Below are 12,901 nucleotides of genomic sequence, written 5' to 3'. Positions count from 1 at the left end.
CAGATTATTTAATAGCTGATTCTAGGAAGGGTAAGACTTCCTATTGCCACATTCCAAAGATAATAGAAAAGGCTTTCTGCAGCCCAAGAGCAAAAGGGCACTGTGATAAGAGGACAACCATTGATTCTCCTCAAACCTTTAAGACACATTAGGTTCATTCCGTGCTGCTGTTTATGCTTCACAGGAGGATCAGATGATTGTTGCCTATTAAGGGAGAGGTTACTTACCTTACAGTAACTTGAGTTCTTTGAGATGTTTTGTCCTTATAGGTGCTCTACCGTAGGAAATTCCCAAGCAGTAACTCATCAAGGTGGTGGGTGCTGATATGAAAAGTCTAGGATAGTTTGGAGGACTGAATCACTAAAGATGGTGTCACCTCTGCAAGCTGGTCAGATGGTGTAATGCTTGGCAAATATATGTATAGAAGACCATGTCACAGTCCTGCTGATTTCTATGATGGGAACGTCCCTCAGTAGACCTATAGATATGAACTGGGGTCTAGTCGAATGTGCTGTCATTCTATGAGGGGTCTGTATAAGAACGGCCATACTGGGTCAGACCAAAGGTCCATCTAGCAGAGTATCCTGTCTTCCGAGAGTTGCCAATGCCAGGTGCCCCAGAGGGAATGAACAGAAAATCATCAAGTAATCCATTCCTTATTACCCATTCCCAGCTTCTGGCAAATGGAGGCTAGGGACACCATCCCTGCACACTTGCATTTTCATAGCAGGTCAAGATGCAACCTGAAACCCACTTAGACAGCCTGTGTGTGGAAATCAGTTGGCCCTTCATCCTTTCTGCAAACAATACAAATAGCCTGGAAGAGGTCCAGAAGGTTTTAGTCCTATCCAGATAGAAGGTAAGGGCCCTTCTGACTTCCAGTGAATGAAGACTTGATTCCTCTGTGGAGGCATGAGGTTTTGGGTAGAACACTAGCAGGTCAGTCGCCTAGTTATGTTATATTCTGAGGAGGGGACTTAGTATAACTTTTGTCTTTGTAAAAGGTGGTGTATGGTAGGTCAGTCTTGAGTGCTCCTGGCTTCCCCATTCATCTTGCTGAGGTGATGGCAATTAGGAAAAAAGTCTGGAGGGAGTGGGTAGCCATTGGTTAAAAGGGGTGTTTCCTTAGGATGATTAGAACTAGTCTGAGGTCCCTTGGGGAGCCAGGTATCAAACGGGAGGAAAGAGGTTGTATAGACCCTTGAGAAATCTGACTGCTGTAGAGTGGGCAGAGACTGAAAAGCCCTGGATGAGTGAATGGTCAGATGTACCCTGAAAGAGTTCATCGGAGACTCTTTGTTTTTAATTCCAATAGGTAGTCCAAGGTCTTGGAAAATGGAACTTCCAAGGCTTGAGAAGATGGGAGGAAGCAGCAGGATTGGAAATGTTTCCACTTTTGGAGATAAGTCTTGAGAGTACTGGGCTTTCTACTGGATAAGAGAACTGACTGAACTCTACCTGAAAAGGTTAACTCCATGCTGGGAGCCACTGAGGAGCCATGCTCTCAGATTCAGGGAGGAGGAGTTGGGAAGGATGAAGGTCCCTGAGTTTTATGTCAAGAGGTCCTTCATGATATGAAGCCTGAATGGTGTTAACCTTGAGAGGTGGATGAGGTTTGAGCACCACACCTGTCTTGGCCAAGCAGGTGCTATGATGATAGCTCTGTCTCCTTCTCAGCACAGCTTGAGGGAGGTCTTTAGGGCTAGCGGTATAGGTGGGTAAGCATAAAGAAGGGTACGGGGACATGGTGTTATTAGGGCATCCATAGGAGAGTTGTGACCATAACCTCCCTTGGAGCCAAATAGACATTTTGCATTGTTTGTGTTGGCGAAGAGATCTACCCTGGTATACCTCAGGTCAGGAAGATGCTCTGGAAGACAGAGTTTTTGAGCTCCCATTTATGATTTTGGCAGAAGTGTCTGCTTAAGCGGTTGCAATTACATTGTGGAGGCCTAGCAGATAAACTGCTGATTTCTATCTGATGAGAAATGCACCAGTTCCACAACTTTAGTGATACTGCACATAAGGACTGGGATCTTGCCGAACCCTGGCGGTTGATGTAATACATCACTGCCCTGTTGTCCAGCATTACTCTGATTGGGTCATCTCATATGGCCTAGAGGAAAAGTTGGCAAGCATATGCACTGTTCTTAGCTCCACGATATTGACATGTAGTGCCAATTCCTATGCTGACCACTTGCCCTGTGCTTTGTCTCCCTGTAGGTGAGCTTCCCACCATAACAGACACATCTGTTATGAGGGTCTTCAAAGATGCTGGATGTATGAATGGGATTCAAACAGAGATTTTCCACGGGTCTTTCCACCATATAGAGAGTACCTTCCCGAGACACTGACATGTGTCTGGAGAAGATTGTCTGACTGGGGTATACACTACTCTTAGTCATGTCTGGAGGTAACTGAGGTGCATCCTTGTATGGGGAATATCATATGTGGTGACCGACATGTGGCCCAACATCTGTAGGCAAATCCTTAGGTTATTTGTGGGCTGAATTGTAATGTTGAGATTAGATGGGATAGGGTGGAGAATCTCTCTTTGGAGAATCTCTCTCCAATCGCTCTTGCTGTTTGGCGTATGCTGTACTGAAGTTAGCACGGATTTCTTGTGGGCCCAGAGATTGGAATAGTGTTATGACCTGGACATTGCCGACTGGACCTCTTGGGGTGATTGGCCTCTGAGAAGCCAGCTGTCCAAGTATGGGAATGCTGATATTCCCCACTGGCAGAGCCAAGTCACTACCACTGAGAGAATCTTTGTGAACGCCCTTGGGGCCGCACAGAGTCCAAAGGGGAGAACTCGATAATGACAGTGATCCACACCTATTACAAAACATAGGAAGCGCTTGTGGGAGAGGTGGATAGCTACATGAAAGTAAGCATCCTCTAGGTCAAGGTCAATGAACCTGTCTTCTGGGTCTAAGGATGGGATTATGGTAGCTAGTGTCACCATTCTGAAGTGTTATGCTAGGACGCAATTGTTCAAGATCCTGAGCGCAACGGTTGGTCTCCATCCTTCATCTTTCTTGAGAACAAGGACATAATTGGAATAGAACCTTCTTCCGATGAACATTGGTAACACCAGTTCTATTGTTCACAGGAGAAGAGAATAAACTTCTTGACTTAGGAGTTCCTCGTGAGAAGGGTCCATGAAGGAGGACGGGGAGAGGATTGGAAGAGGGATGAAAAGGAAGTGGATAGAGTAACCCACTTTGACATTCTCTAATATCTACTTGTCTGAGGTAAGAAATTCCCAGGCTAAGTAGTGGGACAGTCAATCTCCAAAGAGGGGGTAGTCGCACAACAGCTGATTCGGAGTGGAATGGATTGCTTGATGCCCTTGACCAAGGTATCAAAAGTGCCTCTTAGAAGCAGGAGCTGATAGAGTAAAAGTAGGGGTGTGTGGCCTGTGTTTTTGTGTATTGGGTTTTCTCCGTAAGGGCTCCTGAAGCTTAGGGAAAGTGTGCTGTTGGTACTGGAATGGTCTCAATCTTGAGTGGTTTGGGATCTACTAAAGCACTTTTTTGTTGCAGGCACATAAATCCCCACTGATCGCAATGCTGATCTGGAATTTTTGAGCATCTGGAGAGAAGAGTCCATAGTTTCACTGAAGAATGGCTCTTTGAATGGGAGATTTTCCATGGTATTTTGAACTTCTGGAAGACCTGAGAACTGGAGCCAGTATGCTTTTCTCATGACCACCATTGTAACATGGACTTACAGAGGCTGTTTCAGCAGCATCTAGAGTAGCTTGTAGGGAGGTTTTGCAACCAACTGTCCTTCAGCAATGATAGACTGAAAATGATCTTTCTGGTCTTGTGACAAGTTGCTCAATAAAATGTATATATTTGGAGTATGTTAAGATTGTATTTTGCCATCAAGGCCTGGTAGTTGGCCATATAAAATTGGAGAGTGACTTCCTTCCCACCAAGTCCAACCACTTGGATTACTTGTCAGATGGAGAAGGCCTAGAATGAGCTAGACAACTCTCTTTCATTGGCTGCGTCAACTAGCAGGGAATTGGGGCTGGGATGGGAAAATAAGTGTTTCATTCCTTTTGTGGGATACAGTATTTATCTGCCTGCATACAGCTTGGTGGGATTGTGGCAGGTGTTTCTCACAGGGAAAGTGCAGGAGATAACCCCTCACTGATGGTTCTGAAATCATCAGTGTAGGAAAGTTGTGGTGGCATTATTGTGTCATCTGGAGATGAAGAGGACTTTACAGAGGGAAGCAAGATCTTCTTGGCCTGAGACTATTGCTCCTTCTGGATATAGTCTGATACTGGAGAAGTGTGAGGTTCTGAGGTGCATAGTACTGGGTGTAGTACCCGTCAGTCTGCAGGTGTTGATAGCTGGTATGGTACTGGTGGATAGTGGTGCTTTTTCTTAGATATATGATAGAATTGGTCGCTGTACTGACCCATGGGTCTCAGTAACTTTACTGGAAAGGAGAATAAGGGAATGGACCGCAATGATAATTATAGTCTCTGGGCCTACAATGTTTGGTAGATTCCCTATGATTTATGAAAAGGACTTACGGAGTACGGTAGCACAATACTGGGATGGATCACTTTACTGAGATTTCCAAGTTCAATGAGTCCTCTCTTGAGCTGAGAGAGAGAGAGAGAGAGAGTCCCCAGTGCCCTAACTGGTAATGAAGGCTGGAGACTTAAGCAAGTCTCAACTTGCAGCTGTCAGGACAACATTGGTCAGTATTGGAAACTCAGGTTCATCAGAGATTGAAACCCACTGAAGAAAGGAACCTGGAAGGAGGTGGAGGGCTCTAAAAGCCTTTAGATGAGATTTGGATTGGTATCAGAAAGGGAAATGCCAGCTGGTGAGATGGAAGCTCTTGCAGGACTGAGGTGGTTGTAGGGTCACGTCCCACCTCAGACATATGATGAGATCCGGGTTCTGGGAAATGGATGGTAGCCCTGTGTGTAATGCAGACCCACAAGGTATCAAAGTGCCACCACAGTAGTTGCTCTAGTGGTAGGTATGTTGTCTGAGCATGGCTTCTTTCATGGTACCAATGCCTCAGTACCGGACTCAGCTGGAACCTCTATGGTACCCTTAGAGGAACAAGGGTCTGCCAAGACTGGGTTTTATGGGGAGATCTACCCTGCTTCTTCACTTCCCTGCTTGGAGAGGTATGTTTCCTCTTCTTTAGAGTTTTTAATTCTCTGGGACCATAGATGAGGCAGCAATGTAAGGTGAGGTGGCCTATGATGTAGAGGCTGATGTAACTGGGAGTGGGGGAGAGATGGAAAGGGGTGGTGAAGCGAACTCTGCTGGAGCTAGAGCACATTCCATTAATAGCTGCTTAAGTCTAGTCTCCCTGTCTTTTTTTTTGGATCTGCCTTTGAAAACCAGACAAAGCTTGCATTTAGAAAGGTTGTGGGACTGCCCCAAACACCACAGATAACTGGAGTGTCCATCACAGGAGGACCTGTGGCATATCTAGGCTTAAACTCCAGGATTTTGGACATAAGTTGTGCTCCAGCACAAATGAAAGATCTAAGAAAAGAAGAGGGAAGGAAGCCACTCCCTCCCCCTACAAGCACTAGAGTGCAAAATAAAGTAAATGGACTAAAAATAAAGAAAAAATACAATAAAGTAAATATGAAATTAGGGTAAAAAGGATTCACAAGGTGAAAGCTGGGAAGCTAAATGCAGCTGACAGCAGAACGCTCTGTCTCAAGCCACATACCCTTGTTCAAAGTACAAGGTGGTACTCTGCACAGGTGCGGGCCCGTGGATACTATTTCAGTCTCTGATCGAGAGCACATAGATGCTTGAACATCCTACAGTGGAGCACCCACAGGGGGGACATACTCAAAGAACTAAAACTTATTCCTCTATGTAGCTCTTGCTGGCCAGTAAGAAGTTGCTGCCAGATAACTTGCAGCCACAGTATCAAGTACCTTCCTCCTCCTGCAATCCTAGCAGTAGCTGCAGGAGCAGCTAGTTGTACAGTATAGGGTTGAAACTCCAAAATGCCAAATGCACATGTCCCTAAGCTTAAACTGAGTTATTTGAATTTGGTATAGTATTTCCAACTGAGATCTTTCTAATGAGAAGACAATGACATTCTCTCATTTTAATAGCTAGAAAAAAGCCAATTGGTCACAATAATTTACCATACGCTACTAGATCAAAATTTCCTTTTGATAATTTAAAAATTGTTAATATTAGCTAATGCAGTTTTCACAGTAAGTGCAATGTTGCACACATAGCAACAATTCAGCAAGTAAATCCAAAATTGCACATTTTTTGTTGGTGACCCATCAAAAGTACTATTGATCTAGTTTTTGACTCTGATATCAGTTTCCTAAAGCCATTATTCAACCAGCATATATCTGTGCCATCCCCTTTGCCTACAGAAAGCCTCTTTTTGCCAATTTTCTAATAAGGAACATGACATAATATTTCGATTAATGTGACGCCACTGAACATTTACATTAAATGCTATTTAGACAGGGAATAATCATGTCCAATTACCTACAGAACCCTCTTTAAACCAACAGCTTGAGTGCTTCATCATGCAGGCACTTGTGCACTGGGTAAATCAGGAAAAGTGGAAGACTTCAACTGTTTCCATTTAACATCGAAAATCATTTTTCTGGCTCCTGAATTTTGTGCTGCACTACAGGATATTTGAACAATACTCAAACAAGTCAAAGGTGAACACAAAAGAAATGGAAAAATCTATTCTGAACAATGTATTTCAAATCATATTTTATACATTTATTTCATTCAGACTTTATTTAAATGTTCAAATGCACAAGTTAAAGTTGCACCCAGACAATAATGAATATTGGGGGTGGGGGTTAATAGGAAGAGGAGCATGCACATAAAATAGACACAAATGATGACAGCAGCCCCTTCCCTCTACAGAATACTACTCTATTTATCTGTTAATTAGCATACTGTATATTTAATGTATTCTTCACATTACGACCTGTCATAAAACCCTTTCCATGAACAGTCTTGTTGAAATCAAAGGATTACTCATGTGAGTAAGGGTTGCAGGACTGGACTCTTTCTCAAGAATATTTTGCATTTAAATATCAAGTTTTTCAGACAAATTCTAACCCAGAGCAGCAGAACACTGAATACAAATGTTGTAGCATTCTGTGAGTAATTAAATGTTCTTCATGTTAGTGTAAGCTTTCAGTGCAGTTAGTTTTTGCATTAAATACCATCCAATCTGTGTTGAAATTTCCCTTTAGGAATGCTCTATACAATAAGTATACCCAGAAATTGGGTGGAATATAAATTGAACATGGAATAAAACGAAATGCTCTATTAACAGTCTTCTTCCGGAATCCTAACATGGAATGCAGTAAATTATGCCATGCCAAGAGAGGTGCTTACTTACATGAGGCTGCACATCCAACAAACAAACTTTGTTTTTAGTTAGAACAGATCGAACAGAGTCTATGCTTGTACCGTAGTAGTTGTTTTTATATTCACCATATTCAATAAACCTGTGGTAGAAAGTGAAAAACAAATCAGAATCATTCCCTTTTCTTTTGCAAATACTTATCAATTTTGTTAATAAGATTTAATTCATGAGCAGAAATATTTTCACTCTACATGTGATTTTTACCATGTTTTATAAAAGGAAATGCTGCCAAGTACTTCAGCATGTCAACCTAAAAAAACCACCCTTCTATTTTACCATTTTCAAATCAGTAACACTTGCTTATATTACAGTTAAAGAGAAAAAGTACTTTAGTCCAACAGCACACTAATGTTTTCCATCACCTCTTTTTCAGAACTAATGCAATGCAATAAAAAAGTGGATAAACTAAACAATAGAAACTACTGAAATTTCATTTCACGCTACACAATATCTGAATTCTCTGTCTCTGAATAGGAGGAGCAGTTATGATGGTGCTAATAGAACCAAGGCGGCTGGTTATGTGCTATAAAAATATAAATACAATTTGAGAAAAAGCAAAGCACATTTTGAAGTTTCAGTCAAACCTACAGCTTTGTGTCTACTATACTTTGGCCTCTGAAATACTTAGGGCAGGATTTAAACTTACAGTATTTTACAGGTTGCTGGGGAGCATGATGCTACCATTGTCTTTAATTTTAATTTTTTGAAGTGCTTGAGGGGAGGGGCTTCTCTCTAGTTCTCCAGATTCCTGTTCTTTTGAACAGGAAATGCCTGTACTGGAAGGGAATATAACTATACAAAACCATTAATTGAAACACACATTTGAAATGCAGCACTGCCAGGGCCCCTTTCCTGATGCGGCAACGATCAATTAGTAAGACAAATAATGCCAATTTAAAAGGAGCCCCCACCTTCAACACCCCCCCCCCCCAATCTCTGTATGTTTAGCTCATTGGACAGGCATTTAAAGTATTAGGTGGTTTAAAACTGTTTACATTCTGTTCATATTACTTTTATTTTGTTTCAACAATCTGCAGAAACTGCAGTGCTGACTGTTTAGACATTATACTTTAACATGTTTTAAAATCAATGCAGGCTATACCCATTTTAATTACTACATAAAAGAACCAACTACTAAAACTTCACAATGAAACCATTGTTTTGACTGTGGCTCTAGTTAACCTTTTCAACATACTTGTTATTCTGTACATCTGTCTCAAACAAGTGCTTGGAAATGAAAATGTACTCAACACCGTCACTTTCTTGGCCTCTTCTTGCTCTAGTCGTGTCTGTGGTTTCATTAAAAAAAAAGAAAAAGAAAAAAAAAAGCTTTTTTAAAACAACAAACCAGTTTTAGGAAAAATATGAAGGGCCCAATCCTGTGTGGTGCAGAGTGCTCTTATCTTACACTGGCTTCCAAAGGAGTTGAGTGTGCTCAGCATCTTGAAGGCTGCACTCAGCATGTCACAGGATTGAGCCTAAAGCAAGTACAAGAAAATCTCATTGGACATAAATAACAGATTATCAATTTTATTTACTAATGGAAAAGTTAACTAAAGGGGGAACAATAAGGCTGTTGAAAAATTAAATGAGCAGCAATTTAGAACAATCCTGTTCCCTCTGCCACTATTCATCATAAAAGGAATTTGTGGAATTCCCTGGCACAGGGGACCATCAAGGCAAATGACGTTTAGTGAATGGATTTATCAGAGCGCCAAATAATGTTATGATCATTAACAACATTTGCAGTTACAGTATGTAAGGTATGATAGTAATATAATGGAAAATTACATTTCATATTTTAGGAGCTGATTGCCTCTGGTGGCCAGAAAGGAATTCCTCTTTCTCCCCATCTACAGCCTTGCACAATAGACTAGATGGATTATGGGTTTTTTAATTCTATTTTTACTTCCTCTCAAGCATCAAGTAATAGTTTTTCTATAAAATTAGGTACAAATGGGACAAAATGCTTAATGGTGTGGTGTGGTGTGGTGTGATGTGGTATGAAGGTTTTTATTACCTGTGTAACTCACTCACCTATGACTAATGTGACCATTCCAAACTCATACCTATAAAACCTTTGTACTACGCTGTCATGCACTCTCTATCACTAACTCACGTATATATAGAAAAAGACGCACATACAGAGTATATATTAAGTATTTTTGTCTTATCCTTAGGCTAACATAAAAAAATACATTTCAAAGATGGTCCCACTGCAATTATTAAGTGTCACTTGAAAGTGACCCCCTCTCCCTCAAGTTTTGATGAGTAATTGAAAAGCAAAACTCTGGAGACACAAAGTTGCTTGATGAAAAATAGCAATTTTGTGGGGAGAAAAATCTTGTGCAGATGATTGCACATTTATCAATCCGTTGAGTATCTGAGAGCATTGGGCAATTTTTTTTAAATGAATTTACAGAAGGGACAAATATTTGCAACTCTTGTGAATTAGAGAACAAATGTATTAATTTTTCCAATTACAAACGTACCCATATCTACACATTTAAGAATATGCACATGGTTAGAGAAAGTATTGAGTTAATGCCTTGGATATAAGGTGCTGGAGTCCCTTGCTCTTAGAGGAGCCTCACTGTAGGAGGCAAAGTCCAGGAGGAAATGAGATGGAAAGCTGTGTGGATTTGGAGAAGCCTCTCAGTGAAAGGTGTCCATCCGCCACAACAAAAGAAAATCCTTTTGTTTATTTATTTTTAAATTTTTACACAAAAGATTGCTTCTGATTTTGGAAATATGATAACTGATACATTCTGTAATGAGGTACATGAATTGAGTTGCTATCTGAATACAGGCTAATACTTTGCATAAATGTCACAGAAATTGTACAATAGCAGCAGAATTCAACCATGTCTGTATTAAGGAATTTTTAAAAAAATTCCCTATCACTGCTAACATCAGTGGGAGTCATAGCATGGATAAAGCCCCAATGGCCAGAGCTGTTCCATAATGATAGTGTTAAACCTAATTTTCAGGATTCACTAATGCAGTAGTAAAACTGCCTGAAACTGCAAGAGCCTGGTCTACTCTAGGGATCCCACAGGGTTTAATGCCAAGAACTCACCTGATAGAAATTTTTCTTGTAAAATTCTCTAAAGTTTAACTAGCCTTGGCCTTGAATGGAGAATACAGCAAATAAATTCACTACAGCTTGCAGCTACATTTCCCACAGCCTTCAGTTTAGAATGGCATTAAGGTCATAGTTAAAATATGACAAATATATTTTTACTGAAAATTTAGTATCTTTTTCATGTTGGATTCTAGATTACATTAATTTAAAAAAACTAAAATAATTTAGAGAAAACAATTCTACTATTTACAATTCATTATCTTTACGTGCACTGAGTGCAGCTTTTGCCTTTGGGTGTGCAGAACAGCCACAGCGACAGTAGCTTGCTTGAAAGAGTGCCGCCATTTTACATATTTTTTATGAAAATAAAATTCTTAGAACAAAGTTAAACCCTATTTAACTTATGAACATCAAGTTTTGAAAACAAAAACCCACTTTATTAAAAGGTGTTATTTTATGGTAAATACCATGTCGCCATCTTCCCCCCCCCCCAACCCCAATCTTATGAGCTGTTCCATGAGCATAGCATTGCAATGATGGTGTTAATATGAATCCAGTGTTTATAAATCACATTAATTGATCAGATTTGAAAAAAGTCAACATTTCAATTCATCCATAGATTCCAAGGCCAGAAAGGGCCACTGTGATCATCTGGTCTGGCTACCTGTATAACACAGGCCATAGAACTTCCCCAAAGTAATTCCTACAGCATATCTTTTTTTTTTTAAATCCAATCTTGATTTTAAAATGGTCAGTAATGGAGAATCCACCAGGACCCTTGGTAAGTTGTTCCAACGGTTAATTACTCTCACTGTTAAAAATGTATACCTCAATTCCAGTTTGAATTAGTCTAGCCTCAACGTCCAGCCGTCACAAAACTGGGTGACTGGGCAACAAAATGGAAGATGAAATTCAATGTCGATAAATGCAAAGTGATGCACATTGGAAAACATAATACCAATTATACATATAAAATGATGGGGTCTAAATTAGCTGTTACCACTCAAGAGAGATCTCAGAGTCATTGTGGATAGTTCTCTGAAAACATCCACTCAATGTGCAGTGGCAGTCAAAAAAGCGAACAGAATGTTGGGAATCATTAAGAAAGGGATACACAATAAGACAGAAAATATCATATTGCCTCTATATAAATCCATGGTACGCCCACATCTTGAATACTGTGTGCAGCTATGGTTGCCCCAGCTCAAAAAAGACTGGAATTCGAAAAGGTTCAGAAAAGGGCAACAAAAAATAGGGGTATGGAGAGTCTGCCATATGAGGAGAGATTAATAAGACTGGGACTTTTCAGCTTGGAAAAAAGATGACTAAGGGGGATATGACAGAGGTCTATAAAATCATTTACTTTCTCCACACCAGTCATAAGGAAGTGTTATTTACTCCTTCTCATAACACAAGAACTAGGGGTCACCAAATGAAATTAATAGGCAGCACGTTTAAAACAAACAAAAGGAAGTATTATTTCACACAACGCACAGTCAACCTGTGGAACTCCTTCTCCGAGGATGTTGAAGACCAAGACTATAACAGGGTTCAAAAAAGAATTAGGTAAGTTCATGGAGGATAGGTCTATCAATGGCTATTAACCAGGATGGGCAGGGATGGTGCTCCTAACTTCTGTTTGCCAGAAGCTGGGAATGGGCGATAGAGGATGGATCACTTGATGATTACTTGTTCTGTTCATTCCCTCTGGGGCACCTGGTATTGGCCACTGTCAGAAGAGAGGACACTGGGCTAGATGGACCTTTGGTCTGTCCCAGTATAGCCGTTCTTATGGATCATATTATACCTTTCTGTTAGACTGAAGAGCCCATTATTACATATCTGTTCCCTATGTAGATACTAATAGACTGTAATCAAGTCATCCCTTAACTTTCTGTTTAACTAAATAGTTTGAGTTCTTTAAGTATGCCACTATAAGGCATGTTTTCTAATCCTTTAATCATTCTTGTGGCTCTGCTCCAATTTATCAACATCCTTCTTGAATTGTGGGCACCACACTGCACACAGTATTCCAGCAGCAATCACACCAGTATCCAATATAAAGGTAAAATAACCTCTCTACCCCTTTTATGAGATTCCCATTTATGCCGCCCAGGATCACATTGACTCTTTTGGCTGCAATATCACACTGAGAGCTCATGTTCAGCTGATTATCCACCTTGACCACCAAATCTTTTTCAGTCACTACTTCCTAAGATAAGTATGGCCTACACTCTTTGTTCTAGATGTATACGTTTACATTTCATAGAATCATAGAAATGTGGAGTTGGAAGGGACCTCAAAGTCATCAAGTGCAGCCCCCTGGTCTGAGGCAGGACCTAGTAAACCCAGACCATATCCCTGACATGTGTTTGTCCAACCTGCATGATG

At 40.6% G+C, this 12,901-nt stretch overlaps 1 protein-coding gene and 1 long non-coding RNA gene across 11 annotated transcripts in view; one reads left to right on the top strand and one right to left on the bottom strand.

Annotated features, from left to right (window-relative positions):
• Nucleotides 1–5,624, top strand: part of LOC112058881 (uncharacterized) — a 56,864-nt gene extending 51,240 nt beyond the window's left edge. The window contains exons 3-5 of the long non-coding RNA XR_010599112.1: nucleotides 2,224–2,413; nucleotides 3,116–3,257; nucleotides 3,549–5,624. This is a non-coding gene — a long non-coding RNA (uncharacterized LOC112058881). The remainder of the gene's footprint in view (nucleotides 1–2,223; nucleotides 2,414–3,115; nucleotides 3,258–3,548) is intronic.
• The window catches only part of MPP7 (MAGUK p55 scaffold protein 7), a 264,560-nt gene that overhangs the window by 3,984 nt on the left and 247,675 nt on the right, over nucleotides 1–12,901 (bottom strand). For 8 of the 10 annotated variants that reach the window (XM_065586862.1, XM_042858201.2, XM_042858227.2 and 5 more), the window contains 2 exons: nucleotides 8,621–8,714; nucleotides 7,399–7,507 (listed from right to left, as the gene is read on the bottom strand). In XM_065586862.1, the coding sequence (XP_065442934.1) occupies nucleotides 7,399–7,507; nucleotides 8,621–8,714 (203 nt within the window). Of the gene's footprint in view, nucleotides 1–6,518; nucleotides 6,664–7,398; nucleotides 7,508–8,620; nucleotides 8,715–12,901 lie in introns of all 10 variants that reach the window. The other 2 variants (XR_010599110.1, XR_010599111.1) reach the window with 1 other exon arrangement.

This window comes from Chrysemys picta, chromosome 2, assembly GCF_011386835.1.
Source record: "Chrysemys picta bellii isolate R12L10 chromosome 2, ASM1138683v2, whole genome shotgun sequence".
In the NCBI taxonomy this organism is placed as follows: domain Eukaryota; kingdom Metazoa; phylum Chordata; order Testudines; family Emydidae; genus Chrysemys; species Chrysemys picta.
This window is presented reverse-complemented; position numbering and strand designations above follow the sequence as displayed.